Source organism: Onychomys torridus, chromosome 7, assembly GCF_903995425.1.
Source record: "Onychomys torridus chromosome 7, mOncTor1.1, whole genome shotgun sequence".
Taxonomy (NCBI): domain Eukaryota; kingdom Metazoa; phylum Chordata; class Mammalia; order Rodentia; family Cricetidae; genus Onychomys; species Onychomys torridus.
The window spans coordinates 37,643,228-37,658,420 of NC_050449.1; the positions used below are offsets into that span (position 1 = coordinate 37,643,228).

The 15,193-nt window shown below is 50.8% G+C and overlaps 3 protein-coding genes across 3 annotated transcripts in view; 1 reads left to right on the top strand and 2 right to left on the bottom strand.

Annotated features, from left to right (window-relative positions):
• The first annotated feature begins 53 nt into the window (after positions 1 to 53).
• On the top strand, positions 54 to 5,777 carry Ccdc153 (coiled-coil domain containing 153). The gene is made up of 7 exons (XM_036193513.1): positions 54 to 86; positions 359 to 436; positions 866 to 936; positions 1,865 to 1,984; positions 2,406 to 2,498; positions 4,360 to 4,490; positions 5,613 to 5,777. The coding sequence occupies exons 2-7, from the start codon at positions 369 to 371 to the stop codon at positions 5,739 to 5,741; spliced, it is 612 nt and encodes a 203-aa protein (XP_036049406.1). The 5' UTR covers positions 54 to 86; positions 359 to 368; the 3' UTR covers positions 5,742 to 5,777.
• Positions 5,778 to 6,049: 272 nt separating this feature from the next.
• Positions 6,050 to 12,406, bottom strand: Pdzd3 (PDZ domain containing 3). Its single transcript, XM_036193598.1, has 11 exons — positions 12,255 to 12,406; positions 9,650 to 9,712; positions 9,445 to 9,518; positions 8,919 to 9,130; positions 8,485 to 8,674; positions 8,252 to 8,388; positions 7,867 to 8,071; positions 7,448 to 7,644; positions 7,151 to 7,357; positions 6,827 to 7,027; positions 6,050 to 6,600 (listed from the first exon to the last, which is right to left on the bottom strand). Exons 1-11 carry the CDS (start codon positions 12,404 to 12,406, stop codon positions 6,571 to 6,573), a joined length of 1,668 nt encoding a protein of 555 aa, XP_036049491.1. The 3' UTR covers positions 6,050 to 6,570.
• Nlrx1 (NLR family member X1) overlaps positions 12,182 to 15,193 on the bottom strand; it is a 7,046-nt gene continuing 4,034 nt past the window's right edge. Inside the window, exon 7 of the mRNA XM_036193599.1 lies at positions 12,182 to 13,043. Within this exon, the coding sequence (XP_036049492.1) occupies positions 12,722 to 13,043 (322 nt within the window). The 3' untranslated portion in view covers positions 12,182 to 12,721. The remainder of the gene's footprint in view (positions 13,044 to 15,193) is intronic.

Genomic DNA, 15,193 nt, shown 5'->3' on the forward strand with positions numbered 1-15,193 from the left:
ATCTGTTTGGGATTCTCTTTGCCCTCCCCAAGGAGGATCATTCCCCAGGGAGACAGACACCACACAAGCAAGAGAGGGTCCTGGAGGTAGGAAGGGGAAGAGTAAGCTTGTTGGGGAGAGAGAGAAGGGACGAGGTCCAGAGATTTCTCTTCTCTGAGAGGGCTGACTGCTGCCCACAGAATTGTTCTTCCTTCCAGCCCTGCCTCAGTTCCCAGGAGACCAAGAACTGAAGCTTCTAGAAAGCATAAGATATACAGGGAGACTAGACTTCTGACTGTCCTGAGACTCCTACCACCACCCAGGAGTCAGGAGAGCATCTCTGTCTACAGACCTACACAGAAGGTCTTCCCTCCCCCAGGACAGCAAGGATGCCACCTAAAACCAGAGCGAAGGGGCGAAAAACCGGAGCACAGAAGAAAAAAAAACCCAAGTCCTGGTGAGTCACAGTGTGTGTCCGTGACACAAAGGTCCTCAGAGGGAGTCCAGCACTTTGGGCAACAAGATGGAGTGCGTGTTTGTTTGGTTTTGTCTTTTGTCCTTTTGACCCAGGGTCACTATGAGACCCAGGCAGGCCTCAAACATATCTTCCAACTCAGTCTTCTTAGTACTGGGATTACAGGCATCGCCACCACACTTGGGTAGGGTGAAGATTTCTTGCCCTCCTCTTCAGAGCCTTTAGTCCAGATTCCACGGGGACTGAGAAAGTGGAGGATGCCTCCCTCCCAAATTCACTCAGCGGTGAATTTGTAAGATTTTGCCATCAGACATCCCTTATCCAGCGATCTTCCTCCATCACGCAGGATGTGGGAGGAGGCCCTGGGTGGGACCGAGATCAGCATAACTTAAGACTCTATCATCTTGCCAGGACAGATGCAGAGGCTGAGACCAAGCACAGGCTGATGCTGCTGGAGAAGGAGCTGCTTCAAGACCACTTAGGTAGGAAGTCTGAAGCCTCCGGAGACAGCAGAGGCAGAATGTCCTAGTTAGGGTTATCGTCGCTGTGATGAAACCCCATGACCAAATCAGCCTGGGGAGGAAAGGGTTGATTTGGTTTGTGCTTCCAAATCACTGTTTTTTTTATTAAAGGAAGCCAGGACAGGAACTCAAGCAGGGCAGGATCCTGGAGGCAGGAGCTGATGCAGAGGCCCTGAAGGGGAGCTTCTTACTGGCTTGCTTCCCATGGCTTGTTCAGCCTGCCTTCTTATAGAACCCAGGACCACCAGCTCAGGGATGGCCTCATCCACAGTGGGCAGGCCCTCCCCATTAATCTCTAATTAAGAAAATGCCCTAAAGGCTTGCCTACAGCCTGATCTTACAGAGGTGTTTTCTCAGCTGAGGCTCCTTCCTCTCTGAAGACTCTAGCTTCTGTCAAATTGACAATAAACTAGCCACTCAACACACGGCACCTGGGGGCATTTCTGGGTTCTTGGGGAACTGGAAGTTTGAACTATGTGCAGGGCTAAAACCAAGCTAGCCATTATCTGTTGGCAAAGACTGTGAGGAAGGGCTGGGCAGTGGAAATCAGTGAAAGACGCTATTCCCCACCCATCACCCTCCGGACCCCACCCTCAGCTCTGGGGATGGAACCGCAGCCTCATTCATGACGAGTGAGTGGTCTACCACGGAGCTAACCCGCAGCTCGGGGAAGCCATTGTCTTTTAGTAGCCAGAATGTGGAAGGAATATTGACTCCTTAGGAATGAAAACCCTACAGGTTCTGGGGGAGGGGGACAACTAATAAAGAGAATAAGAAATTGACACCTGTCACCAAGTTCCCAGAGGTAAGTATAGTTCATGGAGGCTATGGTGATTGATTCTGTGGGACCCACAGTCAGACGTGAGCATGCCTCTCACACCCTTGACAGCTCTACAGAGGGACGAGACCCGCAGAGCCAAAGCTTCTGAAGACAGGCTGAAGCAGAGGTTGCGGGAGCTGGAAGCTGAACTGGAACGGGCCCAAAGTGAAGGGAAGGCCGCATATGCAGGTATGATTTGACTGACCAGGTGGGCAGGAGACAGGGGCATGGAAGAGGGCAACCCAGAAAGTCGGGGAATTCAAGGAACTGAAGAGGAGCTCTAACTGCCATAGCTAGTCTCTACCGTCCCTGCATAACCGGCTCCTGAGAACCTGGTAGAATGTGGATCCCACATTCTAGAATGGCTAATGCTGCATGATTGACAGCTATGTGAAACAAAATGTAGCCGCGGCCCTCTTCTTTATCTTTGGGAGTGAGTGGGAAGAAGGGCCAGGGTCCCCCTCTTAAGCTGCGGTGGGGGGAGGGGTCGGGGTCGGTTTTTCTATCTCCCAAACTTTCAAGGTCTCCCAAGTTTCTCAGTTCTGTTCCTTGACTGAGACTTTGCCCCACTTCATTTCATGTGCCTCCATCCCGATGGCTCGCACCTCAGAGATGAGCCGCCAGCGTCAGGCCCTGCAAGAGGAGTTGAGGACCCGGAGCAAGCAGCTGGAGGAGGAAGCGAGAGGTCTACGGGAGCAGCTAGGTAGGCCGCATCGCTCACCCTTTCTCTCCCAGGTCACCAAGAAGGCCCAGCATGGAAGAGGGCACGTAGAACAGCCTTCTCTAGATGTCTACAATCTGTTCCTTGCATTTTAACTAGGGTCACCTTCACCCCAACTTTCCTCTGAACAGAGTTCTGTGGCATAAACCTCTAAGCTAGGGGCTGGACTTGGCCTCTAAGAGAGTTGGTTCGGCAGTTCAGAGCACTTGTTCTTACAGAGAACCTGAACCAGCACCCTCACAGTGGCTCACAACCACCTGTAACCCCAGCCCTAGGGAATCTAATGCCTTCTTCTGACCTCCACAGGCACCCACATGGTGCACAGACATACATACAGGCAACACATTCATACACATAAAATAACAAAATAAATAACCCTAATAATTTTTTTTTGAGACAGGGTTCCTCTGTATAGCTTTGGCTCTTTTTCTGGACCTCACTCTGTAGCCCAGGCTGGCCTTGAACTCACAGAGATCCGTCTGCCTCTGCCTCTGCCTCCTGAGTGCTGGGATTAAAGGTGTGCACCACCACCACCACCACCACCACCACCACCCAACTAAAAAGAATTTTTTTTTTTTAAAACCAGAGCTGAGGACCAAACCCAGGGCCTTATGCTTGCTAGGCAAGTGCTCTACCGCTGAGCTAAATCCCCAACCCCGAAAAATTTTTTAAAAGCCCTCTAAGCTAGAGGACTGTCACTCAATTTCCCCCTTGCTTTAATCTCCCCAAGTCCAACAGTTCCCCCTTCACTGCCTTGTCTATTCTAATCAAAACACATTTCTTATTAGTTTAGCTGACTTTTACAACCAGACTACAGTATCTTCTAAGCTGAGCACAGGTAGAAAGCCTTAAATTACTGCTTGTTAGATCAGTGAATAAGCAACCAGATAAGAAAACAGAGGTCCGAAGAGGGCATCGGTCCTCTGGAACTGGAGTTAGAATGATTCTACGCCACCAGGTGGGTGCTGGGAACGAAACCCGGGCTCTCTGCAGGAGCAGCAGCAGCAGGTACTCATAACTGTTTGGCCATTGCTCCAGTCCCTCCTGAATCTTCTTATTCCTCAAAAGCCCATGGTAGCCATGAACTCACGGTGATCCTCCAGCCTCAGTCTCCTGAGTTGTAGGATTCCAGGTGTAAGCTATCCCATCCAAAATATCTTCAGTTTCACTATACATATTCATGAGTTGCTTATACAGGCCACGGATTCTGTCTCTAACCTTGGCCTTCTTTCAAATTAAAGTTCAGCATGTACTGAACACCTCCTTTATTGGGTAGGTGCTTTGTCATCCATTTTCACACTGGAGGGTCACAGCAAACATAAGGAGCAGAGGTCATTTTCCCTCCAAAGATTCTGAAGAAGGGGCTAGAGAGAGAGCCCAATGGTGATGAACACCGACTGCTCTTCCTGAGGACCTGGCTTTGATTAAGAAAGATAAAGAAACTGAACCATGTTAGTACAAGTCTATAATCCCAACCCTGGAAGGTAGAGGGAAGAAGATTTGGAGTTCAAGGTTGTCCTTGGCTACTTGGAGAGTTTAAGGCCAGCCTGGCTACATAAGACTCTGTCTTAAGCAAAACAAAGCCAAACATTTAAGACATGGAGACACAGAGATATTTGTCCTATGTTGTATATGTAATAAGCACCAGACTTTGGGTTCATCTGTCTCAAAACCTCTACTCATTCTGCAGTACCCCAGTGAGTCCTTACAGAGACTTCAGGAAAGCTGATGCCCTGGGAGTCTACTGTCCTCTGTCAAGGTACCCTTTTTAGGTACCTTTGGTTACTGCTCTTGCTATAGCATCACCGTCCTGTCTTCTTTATCTTCCTGCCCTGCTCTCTAGAAACATGCCAAAGGGAGGCTAAGGCAGCCAGGGAGGAGGCTGAGCAAGCCCTCAGAGAGCAGGATGAAACCCTGGCTCAGCTGCGTGCCCACGTGGCAAACATGGAGGCCAAGTATGAGGAAATCTTGCATGTAAGCACCATTCCCTGGAGGCCATCTTCTCAGTATCCCATAACCCTCTGTCCCTTTACCCTCAACTAGTGTGATGACCCACAACCCATGGAAGCCATGCTCTGTTCTAAGTGTAAACAGAAGATACAGCCATTGACAGAGCCAGTGATTTGTAATCCCATACGTGGGTAGCTAAGGCATGAAGATTTAGAGTTTAAGGCCAACATTGGCTACAATGTACATGTATCTGCTACATAGTGAGACCTAGACTCAAAATAATCAGGGGCTTGGGGTATAGGTCAATGGTAGAGCTCTAGCCTAGTATGCAAGGCCATGGGTTCAATCCCCGCACAGACCTGGGAGGAAGGAAATAAGAAGAGGAGTAGGGAGAAGGAGCAGAGAAAGAAAGGAATGGCACAAGACTGTAATCCTACTATGCAGGAGGCTGAGGCAGAAGGATCATAGGTTCAAGACCTACCTAGGTACAAAGTTCAAGGCCAGCCTAGGCGGTATAGTAACAGACTCTATCTCAAAATAAAAAGTAAAAAGAAGGATTGCGGGCATTGATGGCACACGCCTTTAATCCCAGCACTCGAGAGGCAGAGCTAGGTGGAGCTCTGTGAGTTCGAGGCCAGCCTGGTCTCCAAAGCGAGTTCCAGGAAAGGCACAAAGCTGCACAGAGAAACCCTGTCTCGAAAAAACAAAAACAAACAAACAAAAAAAAAGAAGAGGGATTAATGTACAGTTCAGTGGACAGGGTACTTGCCTAGAATGTGTGAGGCCTTAGGTTCAATCATGGGTGTTGGAGGGGGGGGGGAGAGAGAGAGAGAGAGAGAGAGAGAGAGAGAGAAACGAGAAACAATGGGCAGCCAGACACAGTGGTTCATGTTTGCAAACCAGCACTTGGGAAGCTGAGGCAAGAGAACTGTGAGTTCAAAGCCAGCCTGGACTACAAAGCAAAGGTATCTTACAGAAAGAAGGGAGGGAGGGAGGAAGGAAGGAAGGAAGGAAGGAAGGAAGGAAGGAAGGAAGGAAGGAAAAGAAAAGGAAGCCATTAGCAAAGAACTATTACCAAGCTGGGTAAACTGAGGCAACATTCACCCTTCCCTGTCTTCCTGGGAGCTGAAAGCTTGGTGCTCACAGGGCAGCCTGGACTGTCTCTTGGCCAAGCTGAGGGCTGTCAAGCCTCAGTGGGATGCAGCTGTGCAGAGACTCCACACCAGGCACAAGGAGCAGCTTCGTCAGTTTGGTCTCAACCCCCTGGATCTCTGAGGCCATTGGCCTCTAATCTCTGAGGCCTAGCAATAAAGCAACTTGATGTAGAATTCAAGGGAACTGTGGATTGTGGCCTTTGGCATTGACAAGGTTCTAAACCCTCTCCCACAGAAACTAAAGCCTGGAGCACCTTCGGTTCCTTTAAACTGCCTTGGCTTATTCTCACCAACAAAAACACAAAGCCAGATTACAGGGAAAGACTGCACATATATTTACTTATTTCTTTGGACAAAGGCCTACCAAGGTGCGCATACAGAGGTTAGAGGACAACTTCCAGGAATTGGTTCTCTCCTTCTATCATCTGGTTCTGGGGATCGAACTCGGGTTGTCAGGTTTAGCAGCAAGCACCTTTACCAACCGAGCCATCTCACCGGCCAACTGGGAAAGGCTCTAACAGGACATGACAGTGGCCAGGAACCAGCTCCCACCTTTCTAAGGTGCCCACATAAGGAAAGCATGGCTGACCTCCAGGTCCTCATGACACATGCCACATACCTAGCCTAAGTTCTCAAAGCTTCGATCCTAAATGGCTCTACAGCATCACCTTCTTGGGCAGAAATTCATCTTTGTAGCACAGCTCCTCAAAACTTCTACATAAGAGCCTGTGGAGACTCGGGCTCTCTCACGGGCCTGCCTGAGGTCTCTGACCACACCCCTCTGCTGGAGCTAGGCTCATGAGAAGGGAAGAAGATCCTGTGATCAGGAGTGTCTGAACCCTCCAGCTCCTGCTTCCAGCTTGGAGAGACCATTCCTGGCTCCCTCCACCTCAGGATGCAGAGCAAGGGCAGGAAAGCCACCAGGCAAGTCTGTGGCAGGCAGGGGTTTCCTATAGCCGCTCCAAAGCCAGGGTCCAGTCCTACACAGAGAGCGGGAGGACAGAGTCAGGCTGGGACCGGAAGAGTTCATTTTCCTGCCCCAACATGCTCTGGCTGCTCAGGAATGGGACTTGTTTCCATGGCTCCTTCTATCCTCACCTCCTATGGCCTACAGTCCCCGTCTCCCCTCCCACCACACCCTCCAGGGCTCTACCCAGCAACTTTCCTCTCTGCCTTTCTCATAGTTCCACCTGTCTTTGCCCTTACCTTTCCAAACTCTGAGGAAATCCAGGCTTCTAAGCCCTGCGGATTCCTAGCTGCCAGCGTCAAGCAGAGGGGTGGCTTGGCCTCAGCTAGCTGCTGAAGCCTATCCAGGTCATTGTATCCACCCACAGGATATCCATTCACCTCCAAAATTTCATCTCCCATTTGCAGCCCCGTGCGGGCAGCTGAGCCTCCTGGGGTCACCTGGCAGTACAGGGGGCACACACGGAATTCATCAGGTGTTCTAAGGCTGGGCATGTAGGGAGGCAGAGGCAGGTAAGTGATGGATGATGGAAAAGATTCCAAGGCACGTGGGGCGTAAGTCACCTGGGAGATGAGAAAAGGCCCACCGGCCACACAGCAGAGCCTGAATCCATAGCCACCTCCGGGCCCAGGGTACAAGAAGCATTGGCGGGAACCACCAGGGCTAGAAGGCTCAACTGCATCTTCAACTGGAAGACCCTTAGTTTCTGCCAGAGAGGAGGAGGCAGCGATCTCTGTGTTCTCCAAGAAGAGGAGGGGAGACAGCCGTACCTGGGGGGGAGGGGGGGCAGACAGAGCAAACCTGTGGCACCTGAACTCTGCTCCGTTCCCACCCTCTCCCTAACCCCATCACCTGCGCACCATGCTGAAGAAGCGGTCAGCCTCAGGGTCGACGACGATGAGGGAGATCCGAGAGCCCTGTGCTCGGATCCTGGACACTGTTTCCTCATGGCCCAGCCCGTCCACGCTTTCCCCAGCCACAGCCACCAAGCGGTCCCCAGCCTTCATTCCAGCCTTGTCAGCTGGCAGTCCTGGGTCCACCTCCCACAAGAACTGCCCTGGGACATAGACGTATTCACTGCTCCTCCTGGACTCAGCCCCATGCTCTCCCAAGGACTAACCCCGTAGTACATGGGAGGGTGCCTAAGGGCTGTGTGGCTCAGACGGGGTGGGGGGTAGTGGGGGCACCTCTCATGGACACCCAGAAGTGTGCACAACTGGATATGTTTGACCATCCTAGGGCCCAGCTCCTACCCACTCCTAGACCTGCTGCCACTCACCGAGGCGACCATCCAGGCCCTTCTCCTCCCGGAGCAAGAACCCAAAGCCTTGAGGTCCTTTCTCTATGTTTAGACACCGGGGCTTGACGGGCAGCGCCCACCCCTCTGCCAGAGGTGCAGCAAGAGGTATTCCCAGCTGATGACACTGTTCCTCTACCTCTGGCCCTGCCACCAGCAGAGTCACCTGATCTCCACTCTGCCAAAGCTGTGGGGACCCAGCAAGAGTATAAGCATAAGCCATCTGTGTGGGGATGGAGAGGCACCTCCTCCCAGGCCCAGCAATGAGGGCAGGCCTCACACAAACCTTAGAGAAAAGAAGAGGGGTGACATATGCAGACCCTCAGGAGACGGGGTTCATGTAGAAAGCCACCACAGGAAGCCCTACCTTCCGGTTGAGCTGGTTGGAAGTGAGCTTCTCCACACTGACCCCATTCACTTCTAGCAGCCGCGCCCCAGGAGGCACCCCTGACCTCTCAGCCGCTCCTCCCGAACTGAGCACCAGCCAGAAAGGACCCCGAACTCCTAAGGGCAGACAAAGTAACTCCCAGTCTGCTGCTTGCCTAGAACAGAGGCTGAGTTCCCCATCCCTGACTGCCCCATCTTAGGCCCTATGCTCACCGTGGGTGATGCTGAAGCCAAAGCCACCTTCATCTTTTACTACATGGCACAGCCGGGGCCTGACCTCCGAGCCCAGGGTAGGACAAAGGGAGACATCGCTCCCCTGCTGAGCACGCACCACATCGTGCACATGTCCTGCCAACACTGTCAGCAATACCCGGGGACTGCTGGCCCGGATGAGGCGCACTACCTATAGAAGGACACAGGGAAGTAAGAGCAGTTGGCCCCCTGGTGAAATGCCAGGATGCCTTAGAACTTGCATTTCCACTGTAGAAATCTGCAGGTGCCTTTATCAAATCCTTCTAGCTGGGTACCTCCATGGGGTCTAGGTGAGAGTTAGGCTTGGCCCATGCACCAGAGTGCCTAGGCAAGTGTCAGCCTTCTCTTTTTCTCTGAAGGGCTTTGTACCACAAAGAGTCCAAGTCCAGCCTCACCGTGGCATAGTCTTCATGTTCCACAATGCTATTGTTCACCCCGAGGATCCGATCTCCTTCTCGGAGACCATGGCGCTGGGCAGAGGTGCCTGGATCCACCTTGCACACCACATGGTCAGCCTTGCCCAGCTGCTGCTGTAGATGGAACCCAAAACTCTTTTCCTCCTCTTTGCTCAGCAGACAGAAGCGAGGCTTTTGCAGGTTCCAGGGATCTGGAGGAGGAGGTAGGTAGCAAAAGAGGGGGTGGGCACACAGTCCAAGCACAGGACCATCCACTGGCTGGTAGCCCCTGCCTCCTGTCGGAGCACTGGGCAGCTTCCAGCCAGTGAGAGGGTGGGCTTTATAGCTGAGTGGACAGACACTGCATGGGCAGGTGCCTAAGGCAAAGGGAAAGCCACCCCTTCTACCTCTGCTTAGTTACTGATATCAGAGGGAGGCCGTTAGTGGTTACCAAGGAGACAGGAGGCTATGTGGCACTGTAATGTCTCTATGGAAAAGTGATCGTTGTCAGGGGTGAGGGGGTTACCAGATTGGTCCTGGTCTTCCGCCAGGGAGAGGACAGGATTGTCAATGCCCAGCCTTGGATTAAACTTAAACTTCCTGTAAGGAGACAGGAGAGGCAAGTAAGGGAAGTACGTAGCTGGACTGGGGTCCCAGGTCCTACTTAAGGTGCTGATGACAACTGAGAGCCTCCCCACCTTCAATTCATCTTCAACCCTCGTGCTACTTACAGAGTTAACAAGGCCGTGTCTTGAAGATCTGCTGGACAAAGGAGGAGTAAGAGTGGAGACACACTTCTCCCGAGATGGGACTTCCATGCTAAAGACCTGGAAGGGCTTCGGAAAACCCCAAACCCCTCCTCTTCTGCTCTGCTATCTTCATACACAGGGGTGTGGACTCCCCACTATTTCCCTCCCCCAGTTCTGTGGCACATAAATCTGAGCCTATCAGGACTGGGTGTGGACCAGGAAAATAGATTTACATGCTCACCTCATTCCTCTTTAGTTCTATTTGCCTCAGAGCTACAAGCCCCAATATCAAGTGTGTCCTAGACCCAAAGATTCCAAATCTGTCCCATCTGCTGCTGCCCCAGAGTCCCCTTTCAAGGCTGTCTCCCCACCTCCTACCTGGAGTTGCTTCCATAGTTGGATCAGTGACCCAGGACTTAGAGTAGGGACAAGGTTCATTATAACCAGCTGACCCTCCCATCCGCCCCCTCCTGAGTCACACCTCCTTGAAGACACTGCAAGGAAGCCATGGGGTAATGGTTAACAGCAATGGGACTCTTTCTCTGAAAAGTGCCTGCCTATGTTCCTTCTACCCCCAGGTCTGGGCCCTACCTTTCTTGAGAGAGTCTCTACCTAACCTAGTTGTTCTTGTGCCCAGAAAAAAAGATCACTGGTCAGTGTAATTCCAAGCTGGGGGCAGTAAGTCTGAAAAGGGTGCTAGGAATTCTAAGGCCCAGCATGGACAACCTCATCCCAGGGTCTTACACAGTCCCTCCAGCGACAAAATTATCTAAAGATATTTTGAACTATCAGACTATCCAAACAATGGATCCCAAAGAATTGGAATTTCTCCAGGAATGAATCTTAAGCTGGGAAAGAGAAAGATGAACCCCTCCCTGATGCCAGCTAGAACTTGTCTCCCAAGAAGAGATTCTCACACCTTGCAGGACAGACTGGAGCAGAGTCAATGAGCCAGTGGTTCAAGACCACACACCCTGACAGGACTGTTTAGTACGAATACCTCTTGCCCTCTACTGTATTTGAACCTAAATCCTAGGTCAAGATCCTGAAAGATGAGCTGGGGGGAGGGGGTCACTGGACCTCTTGATTTGTTCCTCTTCCTGATGTGGCCACAAATCTTTCTCCAATTTTCTAAATTAAAAACAAAAATTAAGGGTTGGGGATTTAGCTCAGTGGTAGAGTGCTTGCCTAGCAAGCGCAAGGCCCTGGGTTTGGTCCTCAGCTCCGAAAAAAATAAAAATAAAAATAAAAATTAACCAAATAAAAATTATTTATAGATAGGAGGTGGTGGCGCACGCCTTTAATCCCAGCACTTGGGAGGCAGAGGCAGGCGGATCTCTGAGAGTTTGAGGCCAGCCTAGTCAACAGAGTGAGTTCCAGGACAGCCAGGGCTCACAGAGAAACCTGTTGTAGAATATTGTTTTTTTAAATATATATTTTTAAAGATTTATTTATTTATTATGTATACAGAAGAGGGCACCGGATCTCATGACAGATGGTCATGAGCCACCATGTGGTTGCTGGGAATTGAACTCAGGGCCTCTGGAAGAGCAGTCAGTGCTCTTAACCTCTGAGCTATCTCTCCAGCCCCCGTAGAATATTGTTTTAAGGTGTGTTATTTTTGTTTATATTGCATTTGTGCCATGTTACTGTGCCTGCCTAAAACACCTGATGGTCTAGTAAAGAGCCAATAGTGAGGCAAGAGAAAGAATAGGCGGGATATCAGGCAGAAAGGATAAATAGGAGAAATATGATAAGAAGAAAGATCAAAGAAGGAGAGAGGAAAGAGGAAGACTCCAGGAGCCAGCCACCCAGTTACACAGCAAGCCACAGAGCAAAAGTAAGATTTATAGAAGTAAGAGAATGGGAAAAGCCCAGAGGCAAAAGGTAAATGGGATAATTTAAGTTAAGGAAAGCTGGCTAGTAACAAGCCAAGCTAAAGCCAGGCATTTATAATTAAGAATAAGCCTCCATGTGTCATTTATTTGGAAGCTGGGTGGCAGCCCCCCCCCCACAAAGAGCAAAAACAAACAACAGAAACCCTGTCTCAAGAAAAATTTATGTGTGAGTGTGTGTGTGTGTGTGTGTGTGTGTAGTATGTTTATGCATGTGAGAGAGGGAGAGGTGTGTGTGTGTGTGTGTGACCCACAGAGGTCAGGATGGGGGTATGGGATCCCCTGGAGCTAGAGTTAGTTACAAGTGGTTGTGAGCTCCCCCACATGTGGTTGCTGGGAATTCAACTCGTGTCCTCTGGAAGAACAGTGACAGTTCTCAACCTGTTGAACCATCTCTCCAGCCTTTCCCTGCTTTTTCACTATTCTCTTTTTAAATGGTCTATCGAGGATTAGTGACAAAGCTCAGCTTGTCAGGGCTGCCAGAGCCCGGCATCTGTACTAAAACCCCGGCAATTCTACTTCATCTGAGTCTAGTGGCCAGGAACTCTCCTCCACAGGAGGTAAACCAGACTAACCCTTTCTTGGAATCACCAGGCAAGGAAGAGCAGACCACAGGGAGTGGAAGACACACAGCTTTTTAATAGCCGCAAGGTGAGCACACTTATCCCTAGTGGCCTTGGAGCCATCGATACCTGTATAGTTGAGGGGACATGAGGTTGGCAAAAGCACCACGTGAGGGCATTTTGTGTCCAGAGGTGAACATAAGGCAGGAATGAGAAGCCATCCAGTACATCTGCTGGATGGCAGAAGCCCCAGCACAGCAGACATGAGAGGTGTGCCCCATGGTAACACCATCAGAGGAGGGAGAGGCAAGGTCGGTGCCACAAGGCAATTTGTCACTTGTGCATCATAGTCTTCTTAGTCCTTCTAGGCAAAAGAAGAGGTGATATGCTCCATATCCAAGCATCGACTCACCATCTTTGACCTTGGGAAGTCTAGCTTAGGGCCCTCGCTGGACTTGTTGTGGGTCAGAGCAGCATAGTTGTGCCCATTGCTTTGACTGCAGATCTTTCTGGAAGGAGTTGTGCATGCCAGCAAGCCATAGAGGGAAGGGTTTGGGGGCCAGTGGTCCCACAGATAGGTCACAGCTGTCACTGTCTCAGCACCCAGAGCCTCCCAGCTGCTCCAGAAGGGTCTTGACCTCACTCTCCACTCGAAGCAGCTGAGCCTTGCGCCAAGGATTAAGGGTGGCACCTCGGCTATCTTCCAGATCCCGAAGCAGAAGCTTGAGATGGCTCTGGACCCGAGCCGGGTCCCAGCTGTTGAGGTTGCGCTGGACTTCACTAAGGATCACTGACCAGTATTCAGACACTGCTGCTCCTTCTGTTAGTGAGGCTACAACCCGGGCACCACCTTCACCAGAGCCCCCCAAGTCCCGCAGGACCTGGCGGCCCTCTGAACTCAGCTCATTGAAGTAGAGGCTGTCGGGAAAGAGATGGAAGGATGTCATTCATCTAAAAGAGAGAGGATGTGACAGACTGCCCAGGTTGTCCCAGTTGGAAGTAGATGAGTCGGAACAAGAGCTCCAGGTGTAAGCCTTCCTCACTCAGATATTTCTCCCCAGGGCCTCCTGACCTCTCTTCCTGGTCACAAACCGTAGTTTACCTCCAGGCACAAGACTAAGCCTTTCTCGGTCTTCTGTGTCATTCAGCCCCAAGATCTCTAGGGGGGTCTCTGTTCACTTTGGCCGGGAAGGAAGACTGGGGACTGATAAACAGTTCCTACTCCAACCTGCTCTTCCTGTCTGACATCCATCCAGTCATGGTTTAGCCCTAGGACTTCCGGGTCTTAAAAACCCCCACCCTTATTCCTTCCATTCAAAGAACATCCAAGGTTCGTGTAACCGGCACGGCAGAGCCAGCCATCCCCTTCAGCCAAGGAACGCCTCCGCATGCAAACATGGGTGTGCGATGTGCAGGGAACAGACGTGAAATAAGAGAACTCAAGAGAGGTTCCTCGGGGCAGGGCTGGGAAGAGGCTTTTGTGGTCTACCCTTCATTGGAACAGAAGACAATGGTGATTATTTCATCTAGGCGATTGTCCATTCATTCTGTGTGTGGTGTTGGGCCAGTACTCACCCTGGGCTGCTAACCGGAACAAGTCGTGCGGGAACCCACCCTGTTGACAGTGAACATTCTTCAGAGACAGAGGCAAACCATTGGGAACGCCTAAAAGAGGAAGTTACTACCTGCTTTTAGCAGAGACTGTGACATTAGAACTGGATGCTAAAATGTAGACCAGAGTCAGGCAGTGGTGGCGCATGCTTTTAGTCCCAGCACTTGGGAGGCAGAGGCAGGCAGATCTCAGTGAGTTCAAGGCCAGCCTGGGCTACATAGGGAAATCCAGGACAGCCAGGACTGTTACACAGAGAAACCCTGTCTCGAAAAACAAAAACAAAAACAAATGAGCGGCATGGAAAATGGCACATTTGCATTTGAAAAGAAGTTCTTCCAAGATGGGAGAGGTGGCTCAACCGTTAGGAGCACTGGCTGCTTTTCCAGAGGACCTGTGTTCAATTCCCATCACCTACATGGCAGCTCACAACCACCTGTAACTCCAGTTTCAGTGGATCTGACGCCCTCTTTTGGCCTCTTTGGGTACTGCATTTATGTGGTGCACAGATACATGCAAACAAAACACCCACACACATTTTAAAAATTAAAACAATAAAATAAAAGAAATTCTTCCAGAGGAGTTGAATGAGGCTGAACATCTCCATGGATACAGTCTCAGGGGTAACATTTAAGGGCCCAGGGGGCTTCTCTAGCTTTACTTTACTTACCTAGCCATGGGAAGCCTACTGACACCTGGCTACAATTATTGGTCATTGCTCAGAGCAAGCCATTTCCCCCCACCCAGCCCATGCATATGACAACTGTGTGGGTTTTATTAATAACATATATTTCGACTGGCCTCTGCAGACAGAAGGCCTGTGAGTCATGCTGCGGGCATGTCCTCTGTCGTCTGGCCTCTGTATGCGGCACCAGATGCTCCAAGAGCCATGGTACAGAAGACCATTGGATCAACTCTGCCTCCAGCGCTTTGCACAGGCCCTGCCACAGAGAGGCCGCAGGGTGAGAACACAGTCTCTGAGTCCCAGCAGGCAGGCACGGGAGAGAGAGAGAGGACCCATTTCCAGATGGACCTGGATGGGCAGGTTGCTGGGACCAGGGGAGGCAGAGTAGGTGGGGACAGTGTCTGGAGAGCTTGCCTGTCACTCCTGCCTGCTTCAGGTCCCTTCGCTGTAAATGGAGGTGGCAGTGCTGCTTTTACCCACCTTGGGGCGGGGGGGGGCGGTTTCTGTGGGACTCAAAGGAGCTCTCTTTGTGAATTTGTGAACCATTCTGCAAGTATTCTCAGTGCCTGACAGGTGACGTGGCTTCAGATGGACTGTTTGCCCTCTCTCTTTTCTGTGGAACTTCAAAGCAAAGGTATTTAATTATTTCAGAACTATTTACTTTGGGGGCTGGGAGTGTAGCTCAGTGAGAGTGTGTTTAGTATGAGGTGGGGAAAAGGATTTTCTTTTCTTTTTCTTTTTCTTTTTCTTTTTCTTTTTCTTTTTCTTTCTTTT

Bases quoted from the DNA above. Each gene is read 5' to 3' on its own strand.
- Ccdc153 (XM_036193513.1), top strand. From the start codon at position 369: ATGCCACCTAAAACCAGAGCGAAGGGGCGAAAAACCGGAGCACAGAAG. The intron at 437-865 runs GTGAGTCACAGT...TCATCTTGCCAG, and splicing joins AAAAAAAAACCCAAGTCCTG to GACAGATGCAGAGGCTGAGA. The intron at 2,499-4,359 runs GTAGGCCGCATC...CCTGCTCTCTAG, and splicing joins AGGTCTACGGGAGCAGCTAG to AAACATGCCAAAGGGAGGCT.
- Pdzd3 (XM_036193598.1), bottom strand. From the start codon at position 12,406: ATGGGGCACACCTCTCATGTCTGCTGTGCTGGGGCTTCTGCCATCCAG. The intron at 9,713-12,254 runs GTATCGATGGCT...TCTCGGGAGAAG, and splicing joins ATGTCCCCTCAACTATACAG to TGTGTCTCCACTCTTACTCC. The intron at 9,519-9,649 runs GTAAGTAGCACG...GTCTCCTTACAG, and splicing joins GACACGGCCTTGTTAACTCT to GAAGTTTAAGTTTAATCCAA.